Here is an 18,928-nt window from a genome sequence, read left to right as displayed (position 1 = left end):
AAGAAGTGTGTGAGAAAGTATAAATACTCGATCAAAAATAAAAGTAAAACCTTTTAGGCTAGCACTTTGTTCATTCTAGCTCCTTTAAATTTGCAACTATTTTATAATTAAAGCCCTAGTCAGTTTATCCTTCTGTATCTCTTGAACTTCTTTTTGTTGTTGCAGCCTGCTATTAAATTCCATGCATCAACTCATATGAATAGGCAAACATATGAAATAGAAGCAAAATTAGATCACTTGGCCCTTTGAACCGGCTCTGTCATTATGGAAATGGATGATCTGTTTGCTTTTAGAATTCCACATTCCTGTCTGTCTTGGTAAACTTTGACTTTTGTTTAGCAAGGAAATCAACCTTAAAACTATTTAATGACTCTGCAAATCCATGCCACAAGGTGATGTGGGCAAAGTTCCACCATCCTCTGAGAAAACAAATTTGTCTATATCTCTCTGCGAAAAGCATAACGCCTATTTTTTAAAAGCAATGCCCCTTTAGTTCTGAATTGACTAATTTGAGACAACAATATTTACGTGTCCACCTTGTCAAGGTTATTCACAATCTTATACATTTCAACCAGATCAGTTCTTAGTCTGCTAAACATCAGTGGAAACAAATCTAGTCTGTTCAAACTATCATAAGGTAAATTACTCAGCTGAGGTACTAATTCAGTGAATCTCTTCTGAACTGCCTCGAATGCATTTAAATCCTTCCTTAAATAAGGAGATCAAAGCTGCACAGTATTCAAGGGCTGCTTCCTGCATGAAAACCATTGCATCTTGACCTTTATATTCAACCCCTCTCAAAATAAAGGATGGCATTCCTTTAGCCTTCTTGATAACCTGCTGTACCCATATACTAATGTGATTCAGTCACCAATATACCCAAAATCCCTCAGTACCTCAGAATTCCGCAATAGTCGTCCAATTAAGTGATACTTTACTTTCTGGTTCTTCTTGCCAAAGTGAAAAATTTCACATGGTCCCATATTTTACTCCATCTACCAGTTGTCTGCCCACTCACTCAATCTATCTACTGTATATCCTTCTACAGTCTCATTTCATTTCCTTCAAAACATCATTTATTACCTAATATGGTGTTACCTGGAAAATTAATTACCATATTTTTGCTCCCTTATCTAAGTCATTGATGTAAATTGGCTTATTTTTACATAATTAGATTTCCACCAGCTAGCCAATCTCCTATCCAGGGGAATACATTACTCCTTATGCCATTAGATTTTATTTTTCTGGCAGCACCTTATCAAATGTCTTCTGGAAATCTAAGTACAATGCAGCAACAGGCTTCACCTTATCCACAGTGCATGCTCACCAGTTTAGGGTCTGTGGTCTTAGTGTAAAAATGGACAAAAGTGCTGAATTCCAGAAGTGAGGTGAGGATGCCAAATACAGTCTTGATGTCAAGGATAGTCAGAGTGTGGTATCAAGAAACCGTAGCAAAACTGGAATCAATGGAATCACCTCAAATGCAGAAAAAGTTCATGTCGAATGCAACACGTCCTGGACAATATCCAGGCTTGGGCTGAAAACGGGCAAGTAACATTCACACAACACAAATGCCAGGCAATGATCATTTCCAATACTGAATCCCCAGTCTCAGGGGTACCATTGACCAGAAACTCAAATGTTCTCGTCTTATAAATACAGTGGCTACAAGCACAGAACAGAGGCTAGGAATACTAAAGCAATTAACTCACCTTCTGATTACCCAAAGCCTGTTCACCATCTCCAAGGCACAAGTCAGGAGTCAACTGTCATCTGGTGTTAGTATTAAGCGATTTAGATGAAAATGTTTAATCTCAGTAACTTCCACGCCAAGACTAAACTGATCACGACAGACATAATTTGAAATTTGCAGATGACTGCAATGTCTTTAACCAGTCTGAACCAGATTTGTAAGCTATTCTTGATCTTTTCAATTTTGCAAAGGAAGAACTTTTAGCTGACGTTTCTAAACCAAACTCATATATCAAGCCATTCCTGGTCAGATAAATATTAAATTTCCTTTATATATTGACCACACATTTGGCAGTCACTTCTCCCAAAAGGAGAAGTCACTCTCTCAAAAAATGACAAACAGATCCAAAACCAGATCAACTGCATGAACCCAACCTTCTACAACTGCAGCAGTGAGTGTTTGACAAAAAAAAACTTTGCAAGTCCCAGTTGTCAAAACAGTTGTCACCACATCACTTCTGTATTGTAGTGAGACCTGGATGGTGCATCAGCAAAACACAAGAGACTGTGGAAATTCCATCAGCAATGCCTTTGCTGCAGCCTCTGAATTCAATGGACCACTAAACAAAAACTACCATCCTTGAAGCTACCTCTATAAGCATTCAGGTAATACTCACACAAAATCAATGTGAATAGACTGGACACCAAAGCTGAACGATCAAAAAATGTGTCTTCCCTGCCAGATGATATTTTGTAAAATTTGAAATGGCTAATGATCCATAAAAGGACAAAGCAAAGTTTCAAAGACACTCTGAAGCTCTTTTTGAAGCATGACAATATTGATATTAATGACTAGGTGGAGCTTATCATTTATTCAGATTGACGGTAATTTGTTCATCAAGTTTTGAGTCATAAAGTCTCAATGATGGAGCAGAGCATCAGTAGTTAAGAAAAAAGAAGCAATCCTGATCCCATTACCCAAACAGTAAAAAACATTGCAGGTTTAGGAACACAGTCTGTTAGAATGCTGACACACTGCAGAAACTCTTACCCTTACGTAAACAGCATCCTTGCATTGAGGGACAGCTGCCTATGCCACGTAGTTAATTAACACTTTGGAAGATTAATTAAATAAGAAAACATTAATGATAATACATACTTTATTTATTTTATTGGCTCAATTACATTGCAATATTTTTAAAAATTCATGAATAATTCCATTGACCGAGAATTGCATAGATACAATTTAAATCCCAGCATTCAAGTACCGTATAGCTCTTTTTTTTAAATTACACATACCTAAAATTCTTTGTTGTTTCAAGTTCAATAATTTCAATGATTAATCTATAAATTACAACCTTAAGTTAGCTAAATATGCCTTACTTTTCTAAATAACATTACAGTATTAAAATTTGCATTCCAAAAGCATGGAACATTTATTGGTGATTGATCCATATGACAGAAATATAATAAGCACAGCAAGCATATTTGATCGAAACAGAATTTTTCCTGTTTTAAAAATCAAGGCGAGTATAAAGCAAGTTATTAAGCTTTATACTATTTTGTTAATATTAAAAGAAAACATGATCAATAAATATAATCACTTGAAACATAACATATTGTGTATCCAGGTTTGCAAAGTTTTGGCATTTTAGCAGAGGTAATTAGACATTCTGGCAATCATTCAGAAATCAGGGCCATTCTTTTTCAGCTGTTTATAATCAGTGTTCACTGCAATAAACTGTCAAAACAAGAATAAAACAATCAGCAGGCATATTTCTTAATCTTTTCACAGCTCATTTATTATGTTATGACTATTGCTTTACTATTTATTTTTCTTAAATGCATGAACAGAAGCAAATTTACTTCCAACAGTGCAACTGTAAGTAAACGTTTTCAGCAAATTCTTTCTCCACCAAGTTACCTTGTATTGATGATTATAGCCCAGTTTATTCCATGGCTCAGGGTTGTTCTTTCTGTCCCAGCTAAAAACAAAAGCAAAAACATGCAACTATATAGAATCATAGTATTATGCAGAACAAAAGAAGGCCATTCTTTGAAAGAACTAACCGACTCCTTCCACTTCCTGCTCAGTTCCTATTGTCCTACAAAATGTTTGAAATTTACTGTTTAAGTTTCCATCAGTTATCTCAAGTAGGGAGCTATGATGATTTCAAATGCACAATGTAAATTCTTTTTTAAAAACTAAAAAAATGAGGAAAAAGAGGTTCATTTAAGGGATTTGAAGTAACTGTAAAAACCAGCATTAATTGCTATCATCAAGATAGCCTTCAGAAAATTTTAGGCAGCTATATTTCTGCACTGCTGTAGTAGGCATGTGACGGTTCTTGCACAGCGGTGTATGGGGGAGATACACAGGGAAAGTGATTCAACAGCATTGAAGGATCAAGGTACTACATTAAAGTTTGGATGCTGCATGACTTAGAAGGGAATTTGGAAGTGGTGATAAAACTCGTGTTAATTTTCCTTGCCATTCTCAGTCATGGAGGTCAATGGCTTGACAGATACTTGAAAGATACTTTGCAAGTCTTGCAGCATTAACTTTTAGATGGAATACTGTTTAGGAGTGAATATTGATGATGGTGAATGAGGTGCAAATCAAGTGAGCTACTCTGTCCTGGGTGGCGTTGAAATTTATTTACTCTTGCCAATCTTGCACTCATCCAAATGTAGGATATTCCATCACACTTTTGATTGTGCCTTACGGATGGTGACAAAACATCGGAGATGCATCACTTCTCACAGAATACTCAGCATCTGATCTCTTGTAGCTGCGTAAAGTGCAGATTCAACTAAGTTATTGGCAATTCCCAGGTTGTTGTGACAGAGGACTTGACAGCGGTAATGCCACTGACTATCAAGGAGGAAAGTGGTTAGTATATCTCTTGAAAATGTTCACTGTCCAGTACTTGGTAGTGTGAAAGTGACGTGTCACTTATCCTCAGTTTACTGAGCCTTCTGCCACTAAAAACGGTTTCTCTTTCTTAACCCTATCAAATCTTCCCTTAAACTTCACGATCAGTTTTTCTAATTTTTCCATGTAACTAAAGTCTGCCCTCCCTTGGACCATTCCAGTAAATTACATCTGCAGATCTTTGAGGCTTTGACATCCTTCTTACAGTGTAGTTTCCAGAGTTGGACGCAATATCTAAGAAGCCTTAACTAGTGTCTTAAAGTAGCATGTTTCCTTGCTTTGTACTTTAGATCTTTATTTATAAAACCATCAGTATAGAAGGGGAGGCAGTATGGCTGGAGTTAGCTCAGTTGGTCAGATGGTAGTATGTAATTCAAAATACACGAATAGTTCGCGTTCAATTCCCTTTCCAGCTGAGATAGACACAACCAGTGCCTCTTCACCCTCCAACTAAGAGTGGAAGGCATTGGCAAACCACCACTAACAAAAACTGTCAAAAACATATTTCACAATGTAACATCAGTAGGCAATGAGCCAAGGACCTGCCTTTAGTCAAAGAATGAATGATGTGATGTGATTAGAGAGATGGTTGAACAAATGAAATATAGAAATAACTGACATAAAATATTTGACTTCACATACCAGACATCCGGGCTGAACATTGCCAGACGTGACAGATAAAGCCCAGCACCAGTAGCTCCAAGTCCAATGAAGAAGAATAAAGGAATCAACTAAGGTAACAAAAATAGATAAATATTATGTTGCCAAAGTAATAAAATCAAAAAGAAATACCCTATCAGTAAATAATAATTCTAATTCAATTTTTGTTGATAGAAATAAAAATACTAGTGTTGCTTATGAATAGAGATCTGCTTTATAATCTTAAACTAAGTAATTCCACCAGGCTGGCTTTCCCAACGATTTTGCCATTGTTCACTCCATAATTGCTTTTTTCTCAGTTATCTCAATTTTAATGCTGTCCTGGAAACAGCTTTTGGAGCCAACGGGGAACTGGTAGTAGGTTTACAAGCACAGAAACTGATGTACAAAAGGCACTCTGATCCAACTTTTCTGACCCATATCATTTGTTAAATACTTTATCCAGCTCATTTTCAATAATATTCTGCCAATAACTATTGGTTGTAAAACATTCACTTTCTATATTGAAATCAAGTTCTCCTTCCAGCAGTAATTTGAAATCCGTCGATCTCCATTTATTGAATTTATATCGAGGAAATAATCCTTCTTTAATTATTGAACTCTCTCTAACCTTGTCCAATTCAGTAAAACTGACACAATTTTTCAAGCATTAACTTACAATTGTGATCTCACCTGAATGTTGTTCAAGTAAATATTTACTGCATGTGTTTTTTGGCATTAATGATCATCATTATCAGCAACAAGTTAATGGCGCCAGCAATTCATTGCACTTACTCTTGCCCACAGATTTTTTTAACCAATTCTCGTATTGGAATTACCTGCAACTAAAAATTCAGCTATAAATTTATTTTTAATATTCGATGTCCTTATCTTACATAAAGGGTGAAGATGCAACTGTAGACCTTTCTGTTACTCTATTCCAGGCAATTGAACCACTTAGGACATATTTCATTTTACTGTTCATTCCCCCTCAAATTGACATTTAATGCGCTCTGGGCTACATGTGCTACATCTGTCACTTATTTTCCTCATCTGTTAACCTGCCTGTCTTCCTGTAATCATTCACATTTCCTCACAGTTTGCTACCTTCCTAAATTGCTATCATTAGTAAACTTTTCGATATAATAATTTTGCTTGAGTCTACATTCAAATTCTATATATATGTAAAGGGAAAATATGACCTGATTACCATATGTCAATGTTTTCTGAAGGGTACAGATGATTAGTTTAATTTTTTTTTGACAAAGACAGAAAAATGTTAGGTCAGCAAGTTCTATGGGTGCTGTTAAATCTTCGAGAAAACAGACTATTAGAAAAATAAAAGAACACAGAAATAGAGGTGCATAGGCCAATGATTGGTTAGAACCAAGAAGCCAAGGGGTAAAGACAAGCAGGAATGTCAATGCTTTGGCATGTGATAAGTTGCATTCCCCATGAATTCATACTGAAAATGAGCAATTCACTAAACTAATGACTTGGAGGAAGTATCAAAGCTAGTTATCATCATTAGTAAAGTGATAATTTAATTAATGGGCAGAATAGGTTAATAGTAGAATAAGTTGAATGGATGCGTTCTAGGAGATACAAAGTGAAATGTACAGACTATGTGAGTGGACATAACATATTCAATGTAGGTGGAACAAGAGGTCATCGAACATGAATCAGAAAGACAAATCAGTCCACTTTCTTATGATGGGAAGCTGGGAACCGGGAGGGAAGGAGGAAGAGAATTAATTCGTACAAATCATGAAGAGCAGGAAGCAGTGATCCAAGGGACTCCCTAAAGCCTGTTCACTGATTGGAAGGTTTAAGTTTTAAATCTGGGGAATATTCTCTATTTGTTTGAATGAGTGCAGCTCCAATAAAAAAAAGCAGGACACCAGTCATTATAGCCTACTTAATTGTCATCATTTCTACCACCTTAAACATTCATCCCCTCTGCCATTGATGTGCAGAGGCCAGCAGTGTGCACTGCAACAAATTACCTGGGTTCCTTCAACAGCACCTTACAAACTTACAACCCCTAACATGTAAAAAGGAAAATGGCAGGTGATACATGGGAAAACCACTTCCTACAAGTTTCCCTCAAGTATTCCCTCACTTGCACTGGGTCAAAATCCTGGAACTTCCTCTGTATCAGCACTCTAGGTGTTCCTTATCACATGGATGAGAGCAGCTCAAGAAATTGGATTACTACCTCCTTCTCAAGGCCAATTCCAGGGGTGTGCATAAATACTCGCTGAGTCAGTGTTCGCCACAAATCATGATTGAACAAGTTTTAAAAGGCAGCACAGGTCTCCTGCTGATTTCTCCATACCTCAGTGTCTTTTGATTTTGTTTTGTCTTCAGCTGCTTCTAAGAGCCTCTCATTTTCATTTTCACTGAGTAATATGTCCAGGGAAAAGAATGTAAGGTTCCTCAGGTTTGCTTACAAGAAACCCAAATCCCCTTCCTGAAGTATCCTCTGTTTCTAAGCCACTGTTATCCCTTGAGATACTAACTTGCCAACTCTGAAAATTGACTAGCTCTACAATTGACTAGACTCATTACTGTCCATGGGACTCATACCTAGGCCAGGTACAACTTGCAAAAGAGCAAACAATATCACCCACTGAAGGATTAATGATTCGGCTATCTCAAGCTTGTGAATAAGCATAAAAAGATATCAAAAAGCTAATGGAATGTTGGTCTTTATTTCGAAGGAGCAGGAATTCAAAAATGATGTGATGAGTCAGCTGTCCAGAGTCTTGGTCAGACCTCAGTAAGTACTGTGCTCAGTCTATAAACAACTCATTCATTATATTGTTAATGTGCAAAAGGAACTACATCATAATGAATACTGGATTAGTGGTGCTGGAAGAGCACAGCAGTTCAGGCAGCATCCAAGGAGCAGCGAAATCGACGTTTCGGGCAAAAGCCCTTCATCAGCACCACTAATCCAGTATTTGGTTTTCAGCATCTGCAGTTATTGTTTTTACATCATAATGAAGTCAGATCACATGGAACCAAGGGCTGCTTCAGCAACAAGCCATTTCTTGCTATAACTTTCAAATTACTGTTTAATAAAGTAATTTAATGCTCACTGACAAGATTACAGACAACATATTTCTACATGATAGTACCAATGATCTGTCCCTGGAACTGAAGGCAAATGGCACCAACAGCCAAAATGAAGTCCTGCCACCATACAGGATTATTTAAAAAACCAGAAGACCAGACCAACAATCCTACCCTAGATACTGGGGAAATATCTGAAAAGTTCAGAGGCAACAGGAAGTACAGAGTGACAAAGTTAACAGTCCACCTCAGGACTGAACTGCACAGAGCAAAGACCCATACAGAAGTTTTAAAGTGCTCAAGGAGATCGTAAAACAGGATACAGCAAGTAATAATTTTAAAAAATCAACTGACCAGAGTCATCAAAACATTACAGTTTAAATTGAAGATACTCTCAGGTATAGGGAAGGAATGACTACTGAGAAAATGAGCTAAGTGAGCTAAGAATCAGAATGGTTGACCTCAATGTGTGAACTAAAGCCAGTCAACTTCATAGAAGGTGGTGAGTAGATTAGATTACCTACAGTGTGGAAACAGGCCCTTCGGCCCAACAAGCCCACACCAATCCTCCGAAAAGCAACCCACCCAGACCCTACATTTACCCCTTCACCTAAAACTATGAGCAATTTAACATGGCCAATTCACCTAACCTGCAGATTTTTGGACTGCGGGAGGAAACTGGAGCACCCAGAGGAAACCCACACAGACACAGGGAGAATGTGCAAACTCCACACAGATAATTGCCTGAGGCGGGAATTGAAGCCGGGTCTCTGGCATTGTGAGGCAGCAGTGCTAACCACTGTGCCACCGTGCTGCCTGGGAGACACCATGCCACAGCTGCAGCAGTAGCACATTTCACAACAGTCTGTGGGTTGTCATCAATAGAAAAGAGGAGCAGGATGACCTCTTCCTGGGGGATGTGGTGAGCTCAGTGTAGAGTCTGACTCCCCTATCTATGTATACCCACAAGATAAACATGACAGAAACCTGTTTGTTATTCCTAACCAGCAGACTTCTCTCTATACAGCATGTGTCGCTTTAAATATTCTTTAGTTTGCAGACTTGACCATTCAGACCTTCAAGAGATGAAGATTCCTTGGAAAAACTTCAATTTGAGCATCAGAATGAGATTGTAAACAGGACAGCATAGCTAAGAGTTGAAGTACATCTACCTTGATGACACAGCTTAACTGCAAGGCCAGTTATTAACGGTGACACAATGTAAACAAACTTTGGAAAAATGCAAGGTTACAGCAGATTTCCAAACACACTCTGTAGAGCAAGTTGTGTAGTTTAATCTTGCACAAAAGTTACAAAAATATTTAGTTGAAAAACACATTTGGGTCGATCTGATCGTGGCTCAACTCCGCTTTCCCGTTTATCCCAGACATCCTTTGACTCCTTTGTTGGTCAATAATCTATCTACCTCTGCCTTAAACATATTCCAGGACATGACCTTCTTGGGAAGACATATTTACATTTAAAAGCTGTGAAAAATGCTGGAAGATTTTGGACTATTTAGACATTCTCTGGATCGAGAAGGGTTACTATGTGATTTCTTGGGAATAAAGCAAAATGTTTAATGGGGTACAAAAAAGCCACCTGTTTTTCTGAATATTAAGTGAATTTGGAAGGGAAGATAAACATATTTTTCAAAGGGAAAAGGAATGAGTTTGTTGATGTAATTACTAAACACTGGTTTTGAGGTGTATGCTAAAAGCTGCCTAGAAACCCTCTCTTGTCTTAGAAGTGTATAGTCCCAGAAGTCAGAAAAAAAAAGAAGTCTCTCTCTCTTAAAATCCTATTTCTTAGAAGATGTTGCTGGGAACTTGATAGAATTTACAAATACCAGTATTTCTGTCTACCTGGTGAAAGATGAGGTAGTGGAATGTGACTGATGCCTAGCAAATGAAATTCAAGTTGATTGTGAAAAATGTCCAGTTTTAATTCCAATCTACAGCTGTTAGCAGTTCAGTTTCACAAACAGGATATTTGCACATTTGAGAAATCATCACATTTGATCCTTTGTCCCAGACCTTGGCCCAAGGCTGTTCTTTTAAAAGAAAAATGTGTGTGTGTATAATATATATATATATTTATGTGTGTGTGTGGGGGGGGGTGGGGTGGGGAGTGGAGGATTAAGGAAATATACTTTTCTTTCCAGATTATAAGTCAGTGTTTGTCAATTGCTTTAAAATAAGTTGTTATTAATAGTAAACAGATTCTTTTGAATTAATTAACACTCTTTTGAGTAGCACCAGAAGAGGGGCATTGGCCATTTTGATAACTGAATTAATACATTGTCGGACTTCACTGAGGTAACAAATGGAAATCAAGCCCCTCTATTACCAGAGTCACAAGAAAGTTAAACATATTATCAAACTATACAAAATTCTCCAATTTACCTGTCTTTTCAGACCCAGGTTAATAGAAAGCATGGACCAGGTTTCTGTACTTAACAAGAATTATTATATATTAAAAATAGATTCAAGCCTTTTGTGGCATTTAATAAGATCATGGCTGATCTCGTTGTGAATTCAACTTCGTGTCCCTGCCAACACCAATGATCTCTGACTTCCCTGTTAGTCAGAAATCTACCTACCTCTGCCTGAAATGTATTCAACGACTCTGACTTCACCACTCTCTGGCAAAGAGAGTTCCAAGGACTCATAACTCTCAATGAAAAATTCTTCATCTCCACCTTAAAATAGGAAACCCTTCATTTTTAAGTTTATTGACCCATACTCTTGTTTCTCCCTGAAGGGAAACACACTTCCAGCATCCATCAGGATGTGTGTGTTTCGATGAAGGTCACTACTAAAAGAGAAACAAAAGCAGCATGAATTGAAAATAAACATATTGGTTATACAGGATCTCCTCTTTGAAGTATACAAGACAAGTCACACCAGTATGTCTTTTTCACCAGTTTTACTGTATTTTCAGAGTCTCATTCTTCTAAACTCTAATGAAAACAGGTGAACCTGTCTAAACTTTCGTCATAACATATTGTCCCCCATTCCCAGATATCAATTCAATGAATCTTTCCTGAAATGCTTTTAAAGCATTTACATCCTTTCTTTAATAAGATGACCAAAATCACTAACAATGTTCCAGATGTGATGTAATCAATAAAAACAATGACCTTCTGCACATTAGTTATCTGCTCTGGGCCAAGCTGTATACCTCTGAAGAATTATTTGCATATCCATCTTTCTATTTCTTACAATACTCCTGGTGCTCACAAGTGAAATGGCAAACCAACCCATTCCTTTCCTGCTCAAATATGTGTCATTATTCCTCCCCCCGGAATGTATTCTCAGCTGACATTGCAGACATCATGTCAGGGACAAAATAACAAACATCTCTGATCATTGTAAAGCATAAAACTAGGTTATATTAGCATCGAAAACCTCCTCACATTGCTCTACTTAAACACAAATACATTGCAACTCCGTTTTATATCCAACATGTAATGAGAGAGAGCTAAGGATGAGATGAAACTTTTTACTTAAAAAAAAGTTTCAAAAGCAATCGAGCTGAGCCAGCTGAACATTGAGCAATCTGGTTTAAAAAAAAGTAAAGATAGGGAAAGCAATGGTGAGGTTTATCAACAATGATAAGAATCATAACTCAGACGCACAAGGGTCTAAGAGTCAAACGTGCACTAAAGAAATGTATTCCAGAAGAGAAGTAAGAATGATTAACAAAGCAGCATTTGACTGAATATGTATCATGTAGCCCTTGCAAAAGTGAAGTCAACAGGAGTCAATGGGGAAATTCTCCACTGATGGGAGCCATAGCTAACACAAATAAAAACAAATTGAGATTGCTGGAGGCCAATTTCCTCAGGACAACAATTTATATTTATACAGCACCTTTGACATGCCAAATGTCTCAAGATGCTTGTTTCAGTACCATAAAATATGAGCTTCATAAAATATTAGATCAGAAGACAAAGAGAAATCCAAGAGGAATACTTTCCCATTGAAAATGTTCATAATAAATTATTTGAGAACTTATGCTCCAAAGAGGATTTTTTTAAAAAATCTATGAAGATCTGAGGCATTCTTTAAGGTCAGAAAGTCATTTCGAATATTAATTTCAAAACAGCATTTTCAAGAAGTCATATAATTTCAGGCAAATGAACAGTTATAGCCAAGGGAGATGTTTGCTAATCTGACTTGTATGACCAAAGAGAAAAAGAGCTAGAAGCAGGTTCATGCAGGAAAGATTAGATTAGATTAGATCAGATTACTTACAGTGTGGAAACAGGCCCTTCGGCCCAACAAGTCCACACTGCCCCGCCGAAGCGCAACCCACCCATACATTTACCCCTTACCTAACACTACGGGCAATTTAGCATGGCCAATTCATCTGACCTGCACATCTTTGGACTACGTATAGAAACAGAGGGGCTATTATGAACAATCTCCAAGAACTCAAAACTGGGAAGGCATCCTGAGGTGCTTAGATGAAGAAAGCTCCAGAGGAAGAATGCCGCAAATGTCACGGAAGAAAATATCCTATAATGTTTCTTAAGATATGAATTTAGGAAGCCTGGTTAGCAGTCAGTTTGAGGATCTTGGAGACGACATTCACAGAAAAAAAACAGCATCGAGGAAATGCGCAGAAATTTTCAGAAACTAAACGGATTATAGATGTGCAGCTGAACAAAAGATTTTTGCTGCAGACAGAGGCAACTCTTCACTGACGTCTCGAGTGTCTGTAAAGGCATTACTGGGATTGAAGGTACGTTTCTTTCTTTCTGACGTTAATAATGAAATCATTGCAATAGTTGCAGTCTAGTGTAATAAAGTAGATGGTTTTCACTGTTAGTAGAAAGTGAGGACTGCAGATTAGAGTCAAGAGTGTGGTGCTAAAAAAGCACAGCAGGTCAGGCAGCATCCGAGGAGCAGGAGAATCGACATTTCAGGCATAAGCACTTCATCAGAAGGCTTTCATCCAACTGTCACTGTTAGTTAAGGATGGTATTTGTAGGATAGTGAGATAGTCCTGTTCATGAGATCAGGATGCACAATTGGTATGAGTGAAATTAGGAATAGAAGAAAATAGCCACTAATTTGAGTCATCTACAGGTCCCATAACAGTAACTACAATTTGGGGCAAAGGATATAAGAAGAAATATTGTGTGTTTGTGATAGGAGAACTACAAAAACCAAGGATGACTTCATTAACATATGAACTAAAAAAATCAGATCAGCAATAGTAGCCTGGATGAGGATTCATAGAATGCTTTCGAGACAATTTTGTAGAGCAGATATTTTGCAATCAACTAGACAGCAGGTTATTTTAGACTTTGTATTGTGCAATATTACAGGATTAATACTAACCTCAGAGTTAAGGTACACCTCAATAAGGGCAACAATTCGAGCATTAAAAGTTCAGCTAGCTGAAGCTAGGTACAGATTAATAGAGACTTCCTTCGATAAAGAAAAATTTCAAAGAAAGGCTCCACAATCTGTGGTTAATTAAAGGATTTAGGGAATGCATCAAACCTAAGCAAAAACATGCAGCTGCACAAAGATGACTGGCAGGTTAGATGATAAAGAATAGCAGAGAATGACTAAAAGATTAATTGGGAGGAAGAAATTAGAGTGCGAGAGGAAGCTAGCTAGTAATGTAAAAATAGGTAGCAAGAATTTCTATAGGAAGAAAAAGTGTAAGTGAATTGTGCATTGGCCCTGTAAAGGATGAGAATGGGTATATGAACATAATAAAAGGAAATAGAGAATAAACTGAACAAATATTTTGCATCTGTTTTCACTTTTGAGGAAAGGAAAACTACTTCAGTAATAGATGTAAATCAGGTGGTGGAGAGAGGAATTTATAGTCATGAGGTAAGTGGTAGTCAGTAAATTGATGGAGCTGTGGTCTGACAAGTCCAGATGGAATCCATCCCAGGGTCCTAAAAGTGGCTTCTAGTGAGATAGTAGATGCATTAGTATAAGTTTTCTAATTTTTTATAGGTAAGGGAAGGTTCAATCAGACTAGAAAATAGCCCTTTTATTCAAAAAAAAGAGGCAGAAAATGGGAAACCATTGGCCAGAGGGCTTGATATCTGCTGTAGGGAATATTATCAACCATTATAGCCACATACAGAAAACAAAAAGTAATCGAGAAAAGTCAGTATGCTTGTACCAAAGTACAATTTGCAATTCTATTGTGTATAAAAATCTTTTTCTTGAAGAAAATTACCTTTGTAGCCAGTTATAACACAATAGTTAGCAGTCCAGAGCTTCAGGTGATTAATAGTGTTGACTGTTTCACGGACATAGTATTCTGAGATGTTTCTGGAATGTTACGACATTGAAACTGACAGCTGAACCAAACCAGATCAGTATACTGTATTCCCCCGCAGTAAAATTAAAACCTTCAAACGTTCTCAACGATTAAACCCAATGGTTCCTAAGCAAGCTTTCGAATAATCAATCCCAGACTTTACGAATGAGCAATTCTCAACACTTGTTTGTAGCTTTAACACAAGTCTTAGCAATTTATTAACAATACAATAATTTTAGAGGAACAAAATTAAACAAAATAATCTCACTGGTCTATGCTTCAATCCAGAAGCCTTTATTTTCAGCCCCATTCGCACAAAAGACAAATAAACACAGTTCAGGGTTTTTTTTAAAATTAACAACACTGGCCAGATTACTTAAGTGGTTTTCACAATGCCTTGTTCCACAGGCATAGACAATGGTTTTTGGTAGATTTACTGGTAATATTGATCAGGATCACCTTTCTTGCTCACACATATAAAGACAGTAATACTTATATCTTAGTTTTCTATTCTCTGAGCTTCCGAGAGCTGCTAATGGGAGGTAAGGCAGGGAACTTTCAAATCTTCCTGCTGTAGCATCAACAGCCAAATTCCTTTTCAACAGAAAACACACTCCAAAGCTCAATTCAAATTCTGACCATCCCAACAGACTGACTGTCCTCCACCAGATCCTAGTTACCATTCAAAATCTGCCATCTACATGAGCATTAGGTCTTTTCCAGACTTGCTGAAACCAATTCTGAGGAACTGATTCTGTTAATAGCCAGCTTCTGTTATCATGGAGAAAGTGAAGTCTTGATGAAGGGCTTATGTTTGAATCGTCTATTCTCCTGCTCCTAGACTTGCTGTGCTTTTCCAGCACTACACTCTCACCCCTAACTTCTGTTACCTGTTTAAACTTAATGCTCTTCCCTGGTGACGAAGTGTCTGCAGAACCTTTTGATCAGAAACCAATCTGCAATTAACTTCCAGACCAGGCCTCATAAATAAACAAATGCTTGTTTCATCTGTTTTCTTTTTAAAGCAAGTTGTTACCCACAATCCAAAAATCATCTTTAGCTCACATTTCTCAGCTGCAAACGGGATTGACAAAAGGCTAAAATAAAAATAATGAAAAATCAGCCAAGTCTCCAACTGGATCAGTGTCTCTATGTTGAGTAACGGGATTTTAGCAACTATATTTGTGAGCTTTTTACTGTGTTTTTAAAATAATCACTAAATATGCATAGATTTGTATCTGCTTCCATTCTGTTCTTGACATCATTTATGAAATACCATTGGCGTGTGGTTTTTAATGAAGTGCAGTTGAAGGCCCAAATCACTTTGCTCTGATACAGTTACTCAGTGTCAGAAAATCCTTGATTTAACTTCCTGAGGTCCAAAATAGATTTCACACTTAACTATATTGAGCTCTATATAATGTAGTTTGGAACATTTATTCCATTTCTCTTGACCATTAGCCACTCCTATCCACAGTATCCGTTGTCAATCGAAACTCAGCATTATCTACAAACCTTAACAGACACAACTTATTCCTTCATCCAAGTCAGTAATAAATATGTTGAGAGGATGAGGTCCCCGAAAAGATCCTAGAAGCGCACATGTACTGCATCATATTGATTAGAGAATCTTTGTGTCACTATGCCTTTATTACAATGCCCTTATATGCACTGAATATTGTAATGACCACTGAATGAAAAGCAAAGCGTTAATACTTAAAGGTGATTTTAATGGGGCAGATGACGAACATTAAGCAAATTTAGTACCCTAGATAAATTACAAAAATAAATCTTCAAATGAATATCATCATGCCATCTGCCACAATAAGATCCTTTAATTGAGCACAAATTACTAAAAATTTTGCAGTTTTAATCTTCTGCCCTCATCCCCTTCCTTTGCTTTTGTTGCAACACCAAAGGCCACACAGTTAACGGAGTCTTTGCTACCTTACATCAGTACTAGCAGGATCAAATCAGGGGTAGGGGAATGGTAGGTGTTGGGTTGTCCTGTCAGGGTTGGGTGGGTCTGTGTTGAGTTGAAGGTTCAGTTTTTAAACATAGAAAACACAGGAACTGGAGCACGAGTGGACCATGCAGTTCTTCGAGCCTGCTCCACCATTCTATATAATCATGGGTAATAATCCAACTCAGTACTCAATTCCTGCTTTTTCTCCCTACCTTTTGATTCTTTTATCTCCATGGACTATATAATTACTTCTTAAAAAAACATTAACGTTTGGCCTCAACCAACTGAAAATTCCACCATTTTGAATGAAGAAATTTCTCCTCACTGCAGCTCTGAATGGCTTACCCCATACCTTTAAGTTATGATCCCTAGTTCTGGACTCCCCAGTTATCAAGAACATCATTTCCATGTTTACCCTGTCTAGCCCCATTAGAAATTTATAGATTTCTTTGAAATCCCCTCTCATCTTCTGAACTCCAGTGGATACAGTCCTAACAGATCCAGTTTCTCTTATTAACTAATAACTAGCAGCAGTTAAAGTAGATGTTATGTCTTCCAACATTTCAGAGTATCATCACTAGCCAGCTTAAGGGAGTCAGAATCCTTTGAGTTCTCTGATTTTAATGTACTTCTTTTGGGAGGGATCCAGATGCAGGGTAATTGCCCATCAAAAAATTCAATTTCATGTGTAATTCCCAGGAGTAAGCTGCATCAGGGATTCTGCAAGGTCCCAATATTGCTCCAATGACTCGCTGGCTATGAGCATATCTGGGCCACGATCTTGGGTCTATTTATTACTGTGAAGCACCATTAGCTATTTTCAACAAAGATGGCTGAGCAGGTCATTCAGATGTGAGTCTCTCCCATTATTCAATGAGATCATGATCGACTTGCACCTCAACTCCTTTGTTCCAAACCCCTCAACAAATTATCTGCAAGTTATAACAAAACTCTACCAAAAGCTGGAATTATCTCTGAATCCTCTGCCTCATCATGGTAAAGATAACACATATGTAATAAGAACAAAAAGAAAGTAGAGAAACCATTCATCAGAAGTGAAGATTTTTGGAGCATTGGAAGGTGGGAAAGAAAGGTCTGTGATAGGGGAAAAACCTCGAGAGAGTGCATGGCAAAATATCAGTAGTAGCAATCTGATGCACTGCAGAAATTCACCAAGGCACCTTCTAGACCCACAACTACCACTATATAGGTCAAAAACAGCAGATACATGGTAACATCACCACCTGCAAATTTCCCTCCAAATCAGTCACCATATCGTTTTTCCTTCAGAGTTGATAGGTCAAAATCCTGGGATTCCCTCCTGAATGGCATTGTGGGTGTAATTCCAGGACATTGGCTGCAGCATCTCAAAAGGCAACGGGGATGGACAATAAATGTTCCCAGACCGCATCACCCAGATCCTATGCGTGATTTTTAAAAAGTGATAACAGATGCAAAGAAATAAAGGTTGCATCAAAAGGAGGCACGAATTGCCACTTAAAATACGAAGAGACTTAAAAACAAGAGAGTGAGATCAATCCAATAAATGTACATGTAACGTGTTTTGTTTGGGAGTTACAACTGAAATGTTTAAGAAACAGTGCACTGGGAGTCCATCTCCTCCAATCCCCTCCTCCCCAGGATTTAAATCCCAGTGGCGTGTCATTGCTGCTGGTTCTCCTGCCGGTGGACTTCGCACCTGAGCACCGCCCACCGTGGGAATAAAAATGTAAAAGGCGGAGAGAAATTATTCGTGTGATACTCACACTCGGGTGGGTCTTAGCTTGTTTGATCATGAGCCGGAACATTGCTGCAGGATAGTGAGCGCCCTGGAGGCTCCAGCTGCTGCCCACCTGCTCGTGCCTCTCACCCCCTTCAACTGTCACTGGGCCAACACCAGGACCCCATATGGAGCTGGCCAGCACACTGCCCCTAACAGACCAGGGCCTCAAAGTGACGTAAATGGGCCGAAAGGAAAGTAACCTGGCCAACTCTGACGAAGATACAAGCCACAGTGCAAACCCCCAAAGACATCACGAGAAGTTAAGAATAAAAGAGGGGGGAAAAGCCACTGCAGTGACAATTCAACTGTCGCCGGCAGCCTTTCGGTTGCCCCATGAGGGTCCTCCCAAGTTATAACGGGAATGTTATCCAAACATAGCGGCGAGGAGCGGCTCTGTGATTGGTGCGTGAGGCCTGCAGGAAGGACCAATCAGAGAATGCACTGAATGACATGGATCTGGTCGAGGTAGAAAGAGGCGTGAATTCACCATGGAGTGCATGTCTGCTCAGTGAGCTTTCTTGCTGGGTGTTGGAAT

The 18,928-nt window shown here is 38.1% G+C and overlaps 1 protein-coding gene across 1 annotated transcript; it reads right to left on the bottom strand.

Annotated features, from left to right (window-relative positions):
• Window positions 1-2,829: 2,829 nt before the first annotated feature.
• Window positions 2,830-18,646, bottom strand: LOC140480235 (cytochrome c oxidase subunit NDUFA4-like). The gene is made up of 4 exons (XM_072574949.1): window positions 18,377-18,646; window positions 5,270-5,358; window positions 3,617-3,677; window positions 2,830-3,433 (listed from the first exon to the last, which is right to left on the bottom strand). The coding sequence occupies exons 1-4, from the start codon at window positions 18,416-18,418 to the stop codon at window positions 3,377-3,379; spliced, it is 249 nt and encodes an 82-aa protein (XP_072431050.1). The 5' UTR covers window positions 18,419-18,646; the 3' UTR covers window positions 2,830-3,376.
• Window positions 18,647-18,928: the final 282 nt, after the last annotated feature.

This window comes from Chiloscyllium punctatum, chromosome 8 (assembly GCF_047496795.1).
Source record: "Chiloscyllium punctatum isolate Juve2018m chromosome 8, sChiPun1.3, whole genome shotgun sequence".
Classification (NCBI taxonomy): Eukaryota; Metazoa; Chordata; class Chondrichthyes; order Orectolobiformes; family Hemiscylliidae; genus Chiloscyllium; species Chiloscyllium punctatum.
Note: the sequence above shows the minus strand (reverse complement) of the source record. Positions and strands in the feature narration are given on the sequence as shown.

Excerpts from the sequence above, each read along its gene's own strand:
- LOC140480235 (XM_072574949.1), bottom strand. The coding sequence starts at position 18,418 with ATGTTCCGGCTCATGATCAAACAAGCTAAGACCCACCCGAGT. Across the intron at positions 5,359-18,376 it reads AAGCTAAGACCCACCCGAGT|TTGATTCCTTTATTCTTCTT; the intron begins GTGAGTATCACA and ends TTGTTACCTTAG. Across the intron at positions 3,434-3,616 it reads GCTATAATCATCAATACAAG|TTTATTGCAGTGAACACTGA; the intron begins GTAACTTGGTGG and ends TTGTTTTGACAG.